At 39.9% G+C, this 13845-nt stretch overlaps 1 protein-coding gene across 1 annotated transcript in view; it reads right to left on the bottom strand.

Annotated features, from left to right (window-relative positions):
• Positions 1–5704: 5704 nt before the first annotated feature.
• NREP (neuronal regeneration related protein) overlaps positions 5705–13845 on the bottom strand; it is a 31200-nt gene continuing 23059 nt past the window's right edge. The window contains exons 2-3 of the mRNA XM_061429912.1: positions 12404–12481; positions 5705–7457 (exon numbers count right to left, since the gene is read on the bottom strand). Coding sequence (XP_061285896.1) covers positions 7332–7457; positions 12404–12481 — 204 coding nt within the window. The 3' untranslated portion in view covers positions 5705–7331. The remainder of the gene's footprint in view (positions 7458–12403; positions 12482–13845) is intronic.

Below are 13845 nucleotides of genomic sequence, written 5' to 3'. Positions count from 1 at the left end.
GATGATAAATTTTTTCAATTAGTTCAAGCATCTGTAGATGAATATTAATGCTAAAATGAGATACAGGTTCTCATCAATTCTATTTCTATTGTATGTTTTTAAGCTATAAACTGTAGGAACTGAAAATGTTGTATGATAGTAATGTAATATAACTCTTTGAACTCCTTCCATGTTATATGCCAAAATTCATATGATGATCTACTATCAAAACATATTTTTAATCTTCTTTCACCTGACAACTTGATTAGGTGCTTCTGCATTTTTTTAAAATAAGCAACGAATTGGAAAGCACCCTGACTTGCAAAGGGATTTGTTCTCATCATTAAAATCTAATTCACTTTCTCAATTTCTGGGAAGAAAGATCTTTGCTAATTTATCAAATGATTTATCAAATTTATCAAATTCTGGGAAGAAAGATCTTTGCTAATTTATCAAATGATTTATCAAATGATTTATCAAATGATTGTTAATTATGTTGTAATACTTTCACCTAAACCCACCTTTTAAAATCCCATGTCTTCAGAAATGAAAGGAATAATAGATAGATATTAATTTCATTACACTTTTGCCAAAACAATGCTTTTTTATAAAATATTTTTATCATATTTCTTGCCTTAACCATATTATCATTACCTTAGAGTTGCAGATTTAGCCCATTAACAGAACTTGTCCATCACAAACATCAATTGGCAGAGCCAGTCTTCACTGTCAAACCTATTAGTCAAATCAGATACATTCTCTGTAGAACAAAACTTTGAATTCATTTTTCAATTCAGATAGTTATGTTGAGGATTATTATAAAAAATGAATGAGCATTAAAAGTCTACATTGTGAAACTGACCACTGAAACCAATCATAATTAAAATGATATGAACCTAATATAATTAATTATTCCATGTTTAAATAAGTTATAAAAACAAAATTATCCTTACACTTTCTTCAGTCAAGTAAGAATGATGAAAGGCATGACATGTCTCTAGTAAAACTGAATGAGGCTATTGAATGCTGCTGACTGACTTTGGAGGATAAATAAGAACTTGTGAAAAAATGGGAAGCGCCACAAATAATAGAAGGGTTTTAGGCTTCTAATCAGTCTAGCAGCACACTAATATTTTTGATGATGTTATGAAAAACATATTAAACATTTTATAAGATAGGATATGATGAGAATTGACTTGACTATAATTGAAACAAGTATTTTATGCTATGGTTTGATACCACAGGTTTTGACAGTTTTATTAACTAATGCACATCAAGTCTGAAAGAGACCATATGAAAATTTTTTAATCCTTGAATTTTACTCGTTTTTATCTTGTAAAAATTGAGTATTTTCAAAAGGCATCCTGATTACATTTAAAATAATCAGCAATGCAAACTTATACTGCTGTCGCTATTCTAGGTACTTTCTTCCCAGGTAAGAAATATCCTAGGGATAAGTATGGAGACCAGTGGGGAAAAAGTGCTTAAAATCACATGAACAAGCCATTTTGGGTATTCAGTGTTTCCTATTGATTTTCTCTTTGCTTCCGCCTCTTAGGACTCTCCCTTAAGGGTGAGGCATTTTTTGACAAGAATCAGGAGGAGAAAGCATTAAATAAAAATTGTCATTATTTCCATCACTGCATTTTACCAATTATCTGAATTCTGAAATCCCGTGAATCCAAACACCTCATTTCTGTTTTCTAATCTATCACTTTGAATGTGTATAAGAAAGGAAAGCCCAAAGCATAATGGATTTATGATTAATCATTAAAGGAACCTTCCTCTTTGCCACATCTACGGTTTTTGTGTCATATTAAGGACAATGTCTTATATTAAGAATTGGTATGCGTGAGACCTATATCTTTTTTAAAATAATGTGGAGAGGACTATTATAAACATAGGCTCATTCTCAGCAGAACAATCTCAGGAAGGAGTCCAGTATGCATAGAGGATCTAGAAATGAGTTTCCTTAAAACTATCTATGAGCATAGACTCCTGGGAAAGACTTCACATGCCCTGAGGTACACATACCCTGGTTTGAGGACTATGCATTTTTCAGACCTATATGTAGCCTAACCTGACCCAGTCCGAGGTGTTTTAGCCTGGAACGCTCAGTCAATGGGGGAGGGTAACTCAAAAGTTGAGAAGGGCCTGGAGATGCAGAGGGAACTGCAGCAGCTCTGTCTGGGGACCAGTAACAAGAAGCCTCTGTTTCCAGTCTGGCCTTCACAACTATCAAACAAAGATCTTAGAAGGTCCTTTGACCATTTGTGGGTGTAAATACATACATCAGCATCTCTGAAATTAGAAGATTCCTGTTGCAAACTCACGTGCCAACAGAGTGAGGCAGGGGAGGTAAATGAACAAAGCAGACAGGGTACGAGAAGATAAGCAGGGTGAGGACTGGATGTGTGAGGGGCCATGCCTCATCAGAGATGGAGGCTGCTACTCAGCTCTCATTTTTCAAGGGGAGCCCCAAACCTGAATTTTCATGTGAAATCTTCCAATTTGTAAATGGTGGAAATTAAATCAACAATTTTATAAAACACATTTTGCAGGCAAAACAAGTCTGCAGGTTATATCTAGTCCATGGTTTTTGGTTAGCAATCTCTGCCCAAAGTCCACAGGGTAATATTTTTACCTCTAGAGAGAGAACAAAGCACAGTCTTTAATCAGGTTGGGCCTCCTGCTCTGACTCTGGCTAGTGCTCCAGTTTCTTAGCTCCACTTCAGCAGTTTATTCAGTTCGGTTCAGACACTCAGTCGTGTCTGACTCTTTGGGACCCCATGGACTGCAGCACCCCAGGCTTCCCTGTCCATCACCAACTCCTGGAGCTTACTGAAATTCATGTCCATCGAGTCAGTGATGCCATCCAACCATCTCATCCTCTGTCATCCCCTACTTCTCCTGTCTTCAATCTTTCCCAGCATGAGGGTCTCTTTCAATGAGTCAGTTCTTCGCATCAGGTGGCCAAAGGATTGGAGTTTCAGTTTCAGCATCAGTCCTTCCAATGAATATTCAGGACTGATTTCTTTTAGGATGGACTGGTTGGATCTCCTTGCAGTCCAAGGGACTCTCAAGAGTCTTCTCCAACACCACAGTTCAAAAACATCAATTCTTCAGTGCTCAGCTTTCTTTATAGTCCAACTCTCACATCCACACATGATGTGGAAACCATATGGAAAAACCATAGCTTTATTAACCCTGAACAAGTTGTAGCTGATTTTCACAACATGGATCCTGCAAATTTACATTGAAATGCATGGTCAATTATCTAGTGTTTCAAGCTTCATAGGGAACGAGGGAGTTGTCATCATCAAACCCAAGCCATTGAGTTGGATGTAACTTTAAACATCATTTATTCTAGCATCCCTGTTTTGATAGCTTCCAATAACAGTTTCTAAATATTCCTTTGAAAGTCAATAGCACTTGGGTTAAGAAACAGGATTATAGTTCCTGGATGCTCTCCTCTTCTGCCTTCAGTCTCTGGAGCTCCAAGGATTGCAAAACTTCTTCAATCAAAGAAATAACTATGAGTCTTCAGCCCCCGGCCTACGATTACCCTGAGGCTTTAACTTCAGATGGTGTGCTGGTTTTCAAACGTGTCCACAAATTTTTTGATACTCCTCCCTTCAGGAGGTAGAGCTTAATTCCCTCTCCATGACTGTGAGCTATACTTAGTGACTCGCTTCTAATGAATAGAGTATGATGGATGATGGTGACTTCTGAGAACAGGTCACAGGCATTATGGCTTGCTCCCAGCTCTCTCTTAAATTACTCACTGTGGGGAAAGCCAGAGGTCATGAGCACACTTGAGTGGCCCTGTGGAGAAGCCCTTGCGTGGGAGAACTGAATTCTCCTGCCAACAACCATGTGAGCGAGTGACACTGGGAGCTGACTTTCCAGCCCTGGTTAAGCCTTCAGATAATTGCAGCCTGCTGACCTCTTGACTCCAAACCCAGAAGAAACGCTGTGCCATAGCCACTAGCTCAGCTGCTCCTGACCCCTGACCAACGGAATTCAGGAGACAACAAACTTCTGTTGTTCCAAGGTGTCAAGTGCAGTTGTTAAGTTAGGTGGCAAAAGATTAATATACAGGGGCATCAAGCAACCCAGACTACCATCCCCCTGGCCTGGCCTCATCACGTTTTCTGAGTTTAACAAGAGCAAGAAGGCAAGATGTAACCCCCCACAGCTGTGATAACACATACACGTGATGGGAGCCTCCTGAGTGAGGAAAATGGTAACATTATAAGATGAAAGGTAATTGTATTTGAAGAGCACTTCTCTTACATTTAGAAGTACCAACCTCAGGTGGGATTACCAAAACAGTGTCAGATCAGATCAGTCGCTCAGTCGTGTCCGACTCTTTGCGACCCCATGAATCGCAGCACGCCAGGCCTCCCTGTCCATCACCAACTCCCGGAGTTCACTGAGACTCATGTCCATCAAGTCAGTGATGCCATCCAGCCATCTCATCCTCTGTCGTTCCCTTCTCCTCCTGCCCCCAATCCCTCCCAGCATCAGAGTCTTTCCCAATGAGTCAACTCTTCGCATGAGGTGGCCAAAGGACTGGAGTTTCAGCTTTAGCATCATTCCTTCCAAAGAAATACCAGGGCTGATCTCCTTCAGAATGGACTGGTTGGATCAAAACAGTGTAGCCCCATTTAAAATTTTTCTTCCAAGTTGAGCAAATTCCGATTATCTGGTAGGCAGTTGAGATTTTTTCTGGTAGGCAATTCTGCCCTAAAGCTCCTTTCTCTTAATAAGATTAAACATTAAGATAAAATAAGAATCTTAACCAAAATCTGAGATATGCATTAATTTCAAAAGCAACTCCCAATTTAAAAGTCCCTCCTGACACAAACAGATGTATCAAGAACCAAGATTCCCCAGATAGCATCTGATCCCCTTTCTCCAAAGCCTGAACTCCCAGCTTGGGGCAGTGCTACTTTGGCTCCTCTCCTATCTCTCTCTGGCTCTTAGAGGTCTGCTCCTTAGATCCTGTTCTGGTGAAACAGAACAAATAGCTAAACCCTACCAGTCAATTTAACAACTTGTATTAATATGTAAACCCAAATGAAGCTTCACAGATAATAGATGAGGAGAGACCAGCTGGCATTTCTCATACACAGGGAGAGAATAAATTCCCTGAATCGTTGGGTTTCAGCATTCCAGGACACCTCCAGAAGGTTCTGGTGATGCTTATCTAGATCTAGATAAGATCTAGGTAACAGGTAGCTGGGTACATGTGAATTCATGACTTAAAATTCTATCTCAAAATTCTACTCACTTACAAGACTTTTTTTATACATTTATACATTTTTGTGTGTATGTGCAAATATTCCATGAAGAAGCAAGTATCTTTTGGTACAGGTAAAAAACACCACAGAGTAAGTCTTTATGGCAAGGGCAAAAAAGAATGTTTTGAGGTGTGAGGGAGTGCATGGAAGGAGAAAAACAAAAGTACCGAAATAAAACGGGTTTGGTTTAATTCTCCTTTGTAGCCATAGGCAGCTCTACAAATACCATCCCAATGAGCCCTTGCCTAGGCCCTTATCTCATAAAACCCTCAGAAGGGAAAATGCTGAAAGGCAGAGCTGATTCTATCTCTATTGATATTTGCCCTTGGATCTACTTTTGGGTCTCTGAGAGCATATGAATTAACACGAGACAGTGTAAGTATTCAAAAGTAGGCCTTTCCAATGATGAGCCAAGCCAGTTACCATACAGCTTGCATATTTATTGAACAAATACTACTAAAATAGCTAAAATACATTGGGTACTTGTCGTGAGTGCATCAGTAAAGATCACATTGTTACAAAAGCCTGCATATTCAGCAGTACACAACTGCAACTCTACATAAATGCCACAGATGCAGAATACTGTTTTCTTGCTCTATTTACACAGCGGATATACCTACTCTAACAAAGGAGGTGGGGGGAAATGCACAGGAAACTCAGGCCAATGGGGAGCGAGAAGAGAACGAAGAAGTGCAGCGCATGCGTCAGTCGATGTGTAACAGTCAGAAGCGGAACAGTTCAGAACAAAGCCTGCCCTGTCAAAGGAAGAGCTAAAAGACAGTTATATAAAAATCAAGGTGGGCTTTCAGACTGGCTAACACAACAACATTCCATGAGTAGATGGTATTGTCTGATTGTATTTTTGTTTATCCATTTCATTGGGAGCAAGGACAAAAATGTAAAATCTACACCTTGCTTATCAGGACTGTTGAAAGAGTGCTCTGCCTTTTAAAAAAAAATTGGGGGGGGGGGGGTAAAGACAGTTTCTTCAACCTAATTTTTGGGAAAGGTGTAACTTTCATGTTCCTACTGAGATGCTAATTTTTTTCCCCCCAGAGGGCATTTATAAAAAGAAAAAAAATAAAAGTTTGCCCCTTTCCCCCTGAATATTTTTTCAAATGAAAGAACCAAAAGAGACACCTAAAAACGCCTGTCAAATTATTGCTTTTCGTTCACTAAGTTAGGCAGGCGAGGCTACTGAAAGGAAGAGATTTGGTAAGGAAATTACAGTTTTGTGATTGCTCCCGCTACAGTGACTGCGTGTCCAGGAGTGCCAGCCCGTGAGACGGGAGTCTCCTGCTCTGCGGTGGCACTCGCTCAACCTACAACGCTGAAGAAGAAAGCCACACTGAAGACACAAGGAGAACAAGTCAATCCAGTCTAGAGAACGACATTCAGGGAAACAGAGTACCAACACCTTCTTAGAACATGAAAATAAAAAATAACTCCATCAGAGCTACCTCGCCAAGGAGCATGTTGAAAGTCCAAAATAGCACCATTCATCAGTGTCTCAGGTCCTGTGGCAGCATCTCGGTCACTTACCACAAGGAAACAATGAGTTTCAAACTACTTCTATACATCAAAAGAGTACATGGATAAAATATAGAGATATACAGACAATTGATGAACATAAACTACTAAGCTTGTTACATCTAAATGAAAAAAAAAAAAAAAAAGGGGACTCTCAGCCTCTGCAAGAAGCAGTCAGGAGCTGTGTGAGTGAAAAGGCAGAAGTGGACCGGTTGTGTGAGAGCAGAGGGGGTTTGAGTTGTGGAAGACATCGTCGTAGCAAACCAGGCCTGAAGGCCCACCTGTAAGGGTTGTAAACGTGGATTCACAGTGTGAAATTCTGAGCGTTTTCACTTGAGTCAGAATGATTAAAAACTGGTTTGATGATACCTATTTGTCCACTGTACATCTCTAAAGCAAGGCTCAGAGTCCCATAGTTTCTTCTTATACTTGATGATTTACACAGAAAAAAATCCCATATATGATACCATGACCTCATCAATACCCATACACCATATGGAATACAAATGGAGGTGATTAAAAAGAGTGGAGGTAACTGGTTCCTGGGGAGTGGAGTTCATTGCTGCCAAGTGGAGTCAGGGAGGCAGCCCCGATCCCGCCATCCTTCTTGCGGTTCACTTCCTTGGGGACAGGAAGTCTTCCCTGAAGAGCACACAGACAGACACACACAGAAAGAATCACACTGAGTCATGCTTTGAAAACCATTTGAACATTTTTGCTTCTTCCTCCCAACTTTTATCCTTGAACTCCCAACATTTTGCAGAGTTTACATATTAAACACAGTTCACCTGAATGTAAATATTAGGTCTGTGAGGGCATGAAGTAATTAAACACTAGCTGCCTTGGCTGCAGTAGAATCAAGGGCTTCTCTAAGGGCTGAGCCCAGCCATGTGGGAGGCAGCATTCCCCACAGTCAGGTTTCTAAAGACAGTTTCTGGGATCAAATATGGCCTGACAGAAGGCTGGGTGAAAGGAGTTCCTAGGACTGTTAACGCTTTGGGTTTTTTTTTTTTAAGAGTTGAATGGCTGTGGTGGAAAGGGATAATTGTTTTATAATACATAGTAAAAATATTTAAAGCATATCACAACTGTGACAAATATAATTTATGAACACTTTATTCTAGAAGCAAGTGGCCCAGGCCCTACAGGCCTTACAGTGAGGACCAAAAGTGGGCACTAAAGACAGGGGAGTGTTTGGGGGGTAAATCATGTGGGCCGGGGCTGGGGAGGCAGCAGCTGCAGAAGAGGCGACGAGAGGGAAACCAGGCCCAGAGAGCGGGAAACTCAGCTAGTTGGGACTGACTGCAGTCTTCCAGTCTATCCTCACAACCCTGATGAGTGAGGATTGTGTATCTGACTAGGAGAATCCAAATACACTGTGACTGAGGACCCACTGAGCGCCCATAGGGAGGAGATCCCCACCACAGCCAAACAGCAGGAGGACAGGACAAGGAGGCCCATCTGCCCAAGCGATGCCACAAAATAAAGGTCTTATCAAAACCAGATGTTATGCCCCACTCAGGAATGAAAACAGTGAACATATGACAAGAGTCTCTTTTAGCCTAACCATTAAGTACAGGAATTTTCTCGGGGAAAAAAAAAAATCCATTACGGTTTTAAAAGATCTGTTGGGATTTTTTGTTGTTGTTCTCTTTTTCTTAAGGCCACATGTTCTAAAACGATAGTTATAATAAGCCAATTTGACTGGACATAGGTACTTGGGTTAAAGTGATAATCATGCTTTGTAATCTACAAATTACCATATTTTAATCTTTTTAAGAAACTCAACATTCAAAAAACTAAGACCATGGCATTCGGTCCCATCCCTTCATGGCAAATAGATGGGGAAACAATAGAAACAGTGACAGAATTTATTTTCTTGGGCTCCAAAATCACTGCAGATGGTGACTGCAGCCATGAAATTAAAAGACACTTGCTCTTTGGAAGGAAAGCTATGACCAATCTAGACAGCATATTAAAAAGCAGAGACATTACTTTGCCAACAAAGGTCCATCTAATCAAAGCTATTGTTTTTTTCAGTAGTCATGTATGGATGTGAGAGTTGGACCATAAAGAAAGCTGAGCACCAAAGAATTGATGCCTTTGAACTGTGGTGTTGGAAAAGACTCTTGAGAGTCCTTTGGACTGCAAGGAGATCAAACCAGTCAATCCTAAAGGATATCAGTACTGAATATTCATTGGAAGGACTGATTCTGAAGCTGAAGCTCCAATACTTTGGCCACCTGATGTGAAGAAATGACTCATTGGAAAAGACCCTGATGCTGGGAAAGATTGAAGGCAAGAGAAGAAGGCGAAGACAGAGGATGAGACGGTTGGATGGTATCACCAACTCAATGAGTTTGAGAAAGCTCCAGGAGTTGGTGATGAACAGGGAAGCCTGGCAAGGTACAGTGCCTGCGGTTGCAAAGAGTTGGACATGACTGAGCGACTGAAATGAACTGAAGAATTCAGAAATCAGAGACATCCAAACAACTTGAAACCAAATTGTTCAGTTCACTCAGCAACCCCAGAGTGAACTAAATGTAACAGAGAATTCAGCTTTAAGAAGTTTTATTTACCATACAGAGTTCTCATATTAAACATCTGTTTTATCTAAATTTTTTTCAAAAAATCTCAGACTTTTAGAGCATGTAACATTTTCAGAATGTATATGAAATCCCCTCAGTATGTACTTTAATGCTCCAGTCTTAGTCTGTGATTTAGAGGTTGTTTTGGTATCATTAAATGCCAAAACGGCCAAACCAGAAAATTAAAATTTTATTCATCATTTACATGCCCTATGGGATCCAGAAAAATATCCAAAAGCATTATATCGAACAATTCCTTTCTTTTGTGAAAATAATTTCAATTTTGAAATTTGGCATGCAATCCCAGTATTTAAAAAAGAAATCCATTGAAACCCGATGTTTTTAAAATAATGTTTGTTTCTCCTCTTGTATCAACCAGTTAGCGTCACGGTTCAGGGTATGACAAACAAGTTTTAGGCAGATGAAGAATTCAATGCTAACTGTCATAGGCTTAGAAAAGGAAATCATAAGTTCATAACACACTTCACTTACCATCATGGCTGGCCTTAAATCTGCCTACTTCAGACCTACTCCTAAGTGAATGTACAGAACATCAGTTAGTCTTTATATGTGTCAGTCTCACTACCCTCATATTTCCATGAAAAAAAAAAAATGTATGGGAGATGGGTGGGAGCTGGGTGGGATATGGGTAATTCAGAAAGAAGTTCTTCCAGGAAAACAAAATTCGAAGGAGATTATTTCAGATTTGAATTTACCATTTTTACTATTTTTTTTCTCTCTTTCAAGACCCCCAAATATTCAGATGTGTCCTTCCTTCATTATTCACATTCTGCATGCCTACTTTGGACTGAACAGTCTATTTGATTTTAAGGCAAGAAAGACAAAAGCAGTCCCTCCAGCCTGCCCCACAATTAACATGCTATATGGGAGCCACCCAAGTAACTGGAGGACAGCAGAGCGGTGGTGACAAGCCTTGCAGGGAGTTCTGATATCAGACACCCTGGGAGCTTCTGGGAGCTAATGTTCTGTGCGCCCTTCCTTGGGAGGCTGGGATTCACTAGATTTCAATCCCTACCTCCTATTCATTAAAAAAAGAGAGAGAAAGAAAGAAAAAAGATATCTTTGCCCCCATTGAAGGAATTTTAAGCTTCCGCAACAAGAGAAGGAGGTATTTCAAAGAGGAGACAGGAAGATGTCTTATTTCCACAGGTTAGACCTTGGAAGAATTTTATGCAAAAATTGTCCTATTTTCCTCCGTCATCCTCATATAATGGTCCCTATAGGACTGAGGAACTTGAATAAACCGAAAGGCTGGAGTAGGAGATACAGATACGTGTCTGGGGGCCCCCGAGACTGTGCTCCTGAGTGGCTCTCCCCGCCGACGACTGTTAGTACACGAGGCCCCCAGTTACTCAAGAATGTGTTTTGGGCCAAGTAAGGCAGGATTGTTTTTCTTATGATTATGCAAAGATGTACTTTTCCAGAAGGCAACAGCTAGAAAAAGGACAAATATATTATGCTTAAAATACTATTCATATATTTAGAGAGGAAAGAACTCAAAATAACAGAAGACCTGAATTCCAGGATCCACCAGCCCCCTGGAGCATACCTCAATGCAGACAAGGCCTAAGACTCAGATGGCCTTTCAAGAGGAAAAGGAGGCATGTTGACCTCACTGAGGAATTTGTCCAGTCTTGCTTGTCTGGTTGATGCTACCAGTATCAAAGACAAGAACTCTGGACTCCTGAATGGGGCAGGAACTAATGAAGAAGCTATACTCCTCTTCCCTTCCATGATCACATCTTGACCTCAGCTACTCAGGGGAATTATGCCCTGAGGTCGTCCAGCAAAGAATGTTTAGACCACTGCAACCCTGGTGGTGCAGTGCTTGGGTGTGAGTGTGTTTTAAATAAAGCTATATTTTTGCTCACTTCCACTCCAATCAGAAAAAGTCTAGCCCAGGCAGGGACCAAATCATTTAGTTCACGTGCTTTCTTGCCAATGATTTCGACCTTGACCTTCAGAAATTCTCTGAAAGATTAAAAGTGATTTAGGACTGTTTTCTTTCAGTGCAAACTGCCAGTCAACATAATCTCTTTAACTAATGTCTGCCTGTCAGTAAAAGGTAGGGAATTGCTGAAACCACTAAGGACAAGTAAGATAGTTTACCAGAGTTGAAATGACAGTAATAGTTGGGGAGTCCTCTCCATTGGTCAATTACACTTAAGAAATTTTTAAATGGAAATTGTATTTTCAATGGTCTCTATTTTTTTAATTGCAGAATCAACAGGTCAGTGGTAAAAAATACAATCCTCCTTGCTTAAGGTCAAATTGAAATTTACCCTAACAAGCAAAGTTCAAAGGTATCTACAGTAAAAACTGGTAAATGTTTTTGCTGTTGTTGTTTTGAAACGCTGCTGAAATCTAAAAGGTAAATTTTACAAATTTTCTTATGGCAGAGAACTGTCACTCTGAAAATGTCTGAGCAATGAAAGCATGTTTATAGAAAATATTTTTGGGCCTAAAACTTAGAAGAAAAAATATAGCAGCTTTTTTTTTTTTTTGGCAGCTTTTTAATATCTTTCTGTTTTGTTTCATGGGTAATTTTATCAGATAGTCAGGTGTTATTACCGAAAAAATTATCATCATCTATATACTTTTAAGAGAACTTTTAGTTAGATATATTCATATTTGGCTTTATCTACATCGGAATGGAACAAACAAATTAAAAAACCTGTAAAATGTATATATGACAAATGGGTTCCACTGTTCTTAAATGAAAATTTGCTTTGGACTTCGGGCATCAAGAAAGAAAGATAATATGAACTGTAAGAATCACGGGATATCAGGATATTCTTTTTCTTTTTTGTACTACATGTTATTTCCAAGATGATAATAGGTTATGGATTATGGTATCAGGTTAATGGATTATTATAGTAGACAGTAATGAGTATTAAAATGAGGAATAGGTGTTGTTGTTTGTTTCTATATTTAAAAAAAAAACAAACACCATAACAAAATGTCAGCTGGAGATCTTACCTTAGGAAGCCTTCCCTCCATTTCCTTGTCTGGAAATGGTTCTTGACAGACCCAGACAGAAAGCTCTGGGTAATAAACCTAGAGAGACATAAAAGCATACACATTCAGATTAGAGGAGCCACTCTGAAACCTCTTGGGATCAGCTTAATGAGCTCAATTGTCCTCAATGGTCACTTATTTTCAAATTGTAACTTAGAAAGCTGGGGAAGCCCATTCTCTCTTTCAGTCAATGTGCATATTCTACACTCAGGAAGAGTTTTAGATCAGTGTCTTCCAAGACTAAATTCAAGACAGCAGAGATATCAATCAGTGTTATCTTTAGCACGCAAAGCGGTAGCGTCATGGCCTGACTGGCTAAGCAAACTAAGGCACTGGGGAGGCCCAATTTTCAAAGCAACCTGTGATTAGTATCCTTGCAGAACTCCATGTTTATGAGATAAATGTGTCATGTACTCGCCCAACACTGTTAAGGGTTATCCTGATTCATTTGTTAGAAGGCTCAATGATGCATAAAGCATAGGGAGGAGAGGAAGCAGCAGCCTGCCTCCTCCCCAGAGTCACAGGTCTGCCCAGCTGCTTGAAAGTATCAAGGGTCTGAGACAGGGACAGGGTGAGGGACGACGTCATCATCATGAATGATTCAGAGAATAGACGATGAATGGGGTGGTGGTGCAGGGGTGGACGAGATGGAACGATTGAGTCCAACTGAGTAACTCTTTTTTCAATACTGAAAAGGGTTATTATCATAAGAAGGCTGCTGGCCAGCTGTTCTCTATCTCTGGTAAAAACAGGAGGAGGGGGGATAAGGAAGGACTTTTACAAGTACAGATTTAGGTCAGCTGTAAGGAAGAACTTGGCATAAGAATTGTTAAATTACTGAAAGAATTTAGAGAGGAAAACTGTGAAATCTTCCTTAAGAAATTTAGAAACTGAATCCAATCACCATCTGCCAGGCCCAATTTACATTTGATACAGCCCTTCTTGAAGGGAGGGAGAAAATTAGATGAGATCCCCTGCAGATCTGATTCTATAAATGCTGTAAATAAGCTTTACATTTAATAAATGACATTAAGAATCTCACTTCATTAATCAGTTATCAAATACTTATGCATCTTTTTTTGGTTTGTTTTTGAAAGCGTTAGATGTGGTAGCCTAATCATTGGGCTCACTGCAACGATATCAATGTCCCAATGTCAGTCCATCTGGTCTGAGGCATGAAATGTGAATGGCTGTGCAGGTTCTGTGGGACAGTCTAACAGAAACTATCTTTGCTCAACTCCAGTAGCATTTACGGCACATGCCACTGAACAAAGCAATTTTGTGTACATTACCTAATTTATCCTGATTATAAGTTGTGAATAGGTCTTATCATTACAGAGAAAAGGAAACTGCAACTCAGAATGGTCACACAGTGTACAGGATAAGGCTCAAACTCAAGCCAG

Source organism: Bos javanicus, chromosome 10 (assembly GCF_032452875.1).
Source record: "Bos javanicus breed banteng chromosome 10, ARS-OSU_banteng_1.0, whole genome shotgun sequence".
NCBI lineage: Eukaryota > Metazoa > Chordata > Mammalia > Artiodactyla > Bovidae > Bos > Bos javanicus.
Note: the sequence above shows the minus strand (reverse complement) of the source record. Positions and strands in the feature narration are given on the sequence as shown.